Source organism: Wolffia australiana, chromosome 19 (assembly GCF_029677425.1).
Source record: "Wolffia australiana isolate 7733 chromosome 19, ASM2967742v1".
Lineage (NCBI taxonomy): Eukaryota > Viridiplantae > Streptophyta > Magnoliopsida > Alismatales > Araceae > Wolffia > Wolffia australiana.
This window is the reverse complement of record NC_135853.1, coordinates 6,610,339-6,613,501: the sequence shown is the minus strand read 5'-3', so window position 1 is coordinate 6,613,501 and position 3,163 is coordinate 6,610,339. Positions and strand designations below refer to the sequence as shown.

Sequence of the window (3,163 nt, the reverse complement as noted above, 5' to 3'; positions counted from 1 at the left end):
GCATACCTCCCTCACCCGGAACGTGCCTATCCTGCACACTCCCCATCACCACCGAGACAACCTCATCACGACGGATACCTGGAGGAGTGACCACCCTATCGCCCGGCACCTCGCCAAGACGCCTACTACGAGGATCGACCGGATCATGTTGATCCGCGGGACTCACCCCATCGCCCACCTGCTCGTCGTCACGAGGACGAGCATGAGTGACGTAAAGAGGCGCATCGCGCCATGATCCAAAAGAGTGTAAGGATCGAGGTGTCCATCTTCGAAGGGTCACGTAACCCGAAAGACTACACGAACTGGGAGTTGGACCTGGAAAGCTACTTCTGGTGATGATATGGATGATGATTTATGCGTGGCATACGCCGAGGCTCGACTTGGAGGTCAAGCAAAAATATTTTGGAAAAATGAGAAGGAAGCGGCCCGATGACGAGGAGATCCACCCTTCACATGGGACAAGATGTCTCAAAGTTGAAGGATAAGTACATCCCAAAACTTTACATGACTCGACTCATGTTGAAATGGATGGACCTTAAGCAAGGGAAGCGTAAGGTCTCCGATTACATCGAGGAATTCGAAGAGTATCGAATGCGATGCAAGTTTGTGGACAGCCCACAAATTCAGATCGCATTCTTCGTCCATGGGCTTCGCCCCGACCTGGGAGCTCGAGTGTTAGAGCAGAACCCCTCGACTGTCGACCTCGCCTACACTCTCATTGAGAGCAACGAGCTTAGTCACGCCATCGTCGTGTCAACTACATCCTCGGCGCCCCGACCCACTCACTCGACAGCGACACCCACGATGACCCGTACCACCGCAGCTTGGAGCCGGAGTAGTACTGCCACTCCCCGACCCTCGGCTTCGGCAGTGACACCGGCCCCGGCACTGACGTCATCCACGCCCTCGGCGATATCCATGGCTAGAGCCCCAAATGCCCCACGCGAGCCAATTCAGTGTTTCAAATGCAAGGGCTTCGCGCATCGACGGACCGACTGCCCTACTCTCATGGTTATGGACCTACACGGACAGCTAGTGGAGGAGCAACCCAAGGATGACCTCGAGGTGGACGAGTACCTGGCCGAGTGTCCGGATGGCAAGGATGTGGATGATCCCCTTGGATACATCAAAATCACACCATCACCACATCCTCGACGTACCCCGTCGCCACATTGGATACTACCGGGGTCAGGTGCACCACTGATGGTACCCGGACTGCGCCTGCGCAGGCTAGTGCCCCCACAGCCTCCCAACCGATCGACGTCGCTCAACGCACGTCGATTTTCTACACGTACGTCAAGATTGGTGGACGTAGCTACATGCTGATGGTCAACAGCGGTAGCTGCATCAACGGTATCTCCGAGGATACAGCTAAACGGCTTGGACTTCCCCTGCTTCCTCACCCTACGCCGTACAATGTGTCGTGGATCGACACATCGACCATTCCGGTGAAGATGCAGTGCTACGTGCCCTTGAAGATGTGCACGTACGACGAGAAGATTCTATGTGACGTACTACCAATGAAAATTGGTAGTATTATCCTCGGTCGACCATGGTTGTACGATCATGACGTACAATTATCGGGAAGGGCAAACATGTGCTCTTTCATCTACGGTGGACGTCGACTCATATGGTACCCCTCGATGCGGCTACCATCACTACCCACGCAGTCGACGACGGCGCCGTCCCGCACTACGCCCTCCACCATTATCACTAATGGCTGCATCTTACGGCGCGAATTGGAACACGACCGGGAGTCCTCTCCCTTATGCTATGCCGTGACACTATCGGACGGAACTACTGAGTCGGAGCACGAGACTCCACCCCCGGAGATCACCCAACTCCTCGAGGAGTATGTGGATGTATTTCCCGTCGAGCTGCCGAGTGAGCTCCCTCCCTTACGACATATTCAGCACGCCACTGATTTGGTCCTGGGAGCCACTCTCCCTAATCTTCCCCACTACCGGATGGATCCGATTAAGTACGAAGAGTTATACTCCCAGGTGAGGGATCTCCTAGCTAAAGGCTTAATTAGGGAAAGCCTTAGCCCATGTGCCGTACCGACACTGCTCGCCCCAAAGAAGGACGACACTCGGAGGATGTGCTACGACTCGCGAGCCGTCAACAAGATCATGGTGAAATACCATTTTCCCATACCACGAGTCCAGGATCTATTCGACGAGATTGTAGGTGCATCTATCTTTTCCAAGATAGCCTTACAGAGCGGCTACCATCAAGTCAGGATTAGACCCGTAGACAAAAGGAAGACGGCATTCAAGATAGAAGATGGCCTATTCGAGTGGAACGTGATGCCGTTCGGGTTATCAAATGCGCCTAGCACCTTCCAGCGCTTGATGAACAAGGTGCTTCGACCGTACATCGGCAGGTTTGTTGTCGTATATTTTGACGACATCCTGGTGTACAGTAAGACCCGAGAAGAACATGCACAACATCTATGACACGTCTGCACGTCAATACGCCAGGAGAAACTGTACGCCTATCTGAAGAAGTGTACCTTATTCACCTCCGAGTCTCCTTTCTTGGATTTATCCTATCTGCAAACGGAGTAGCCGTCGATCCTGCCAAGATCGATGCCATCATTTCCTGGCCCAAGCTTAAGAGCATCCACGATGTCCGTAACTTTATTGGACTTGCCATCTTCTATCGAAGGTTTATTCCGGGGTTTAGTGGGGTTACCGCACCCATTACTGACATCCTCAAGGGGAAAATTTTGAGTGAACCCCCTCCGCCGACCAGGCCTTCGAGCTTCTTCAGAAGCTCATGACCGAGGCCCCGGTCCTCAAGCTCCCAGATTTCAACAAGGTATTCGAGGTCACGTGTGATGCATCCGGAGTCGGGATCAGAGGAGTGCTCAGCCAAGAGGGACAACTACGATCTGAATGATACTCGAAGACGGTACGACAACTACGATCGAGAGTTCTACGCTCTCGTACAGTCCCTGCGCCATTGGCGCCACTACTTACTCCCCAAGGAGTTTGTGCTATACTCGGATCACGGAGCCCTTTGACCCCTTCACGATCAGAAGAAGGTTAGCAATCGCCATGCTCGATGGATCGCCTATCTCCAAGACTACACCTTCGTTATCTGACACAAGAAAGGAAAGGATAACGTCGTCGCCGACGCCATGAGCCGGCGACCTCTA

The 3,163-nt window shown here is 53.4% G+C and overlaps 1 protein-coding gene across 1 annotated transcript; it reads left to right on the top strand.

Annotated features, from left to right (window-relative positions):
* Window positions 1-429: 429 nt before the first annotated feature.
* LOC144715514 (uncharacterized) lies at window positions 430-2,459 on the top strand. The gene is made up of 2 exons (XM_078590450.1): window positions 430-1,104; window positions 1,230-2,459. Exons 1-2 carry the CDS (start codon window positions 430-432, stop codon window positions 2,457-2,459), a joined length of 1,905 nt encoding a protein of 634 aa, XP_078446576.1.
* Window positions 2,460-3,163: the final 704 nt, after the last annotated feature.

What these genes read in the sequence shown, in the direction of transcription:
- LOC144715514 (XM_078590450.1), top strand. Translation starts at nt 430, where the DNA reads ATGACGAGGAGATCCACCCTTCACATGGGACAAGATGTCTCAAAGTTG. An exon ending in AGTGTCCGGATGGCAAGGAT is followed by an intron (nt 1,105 to 1,229) that starts GTGGATGATCCC and finishes GCGCCTGCGCAG; the next exon opens with GCTAGTGCCCCCACAGCCTC.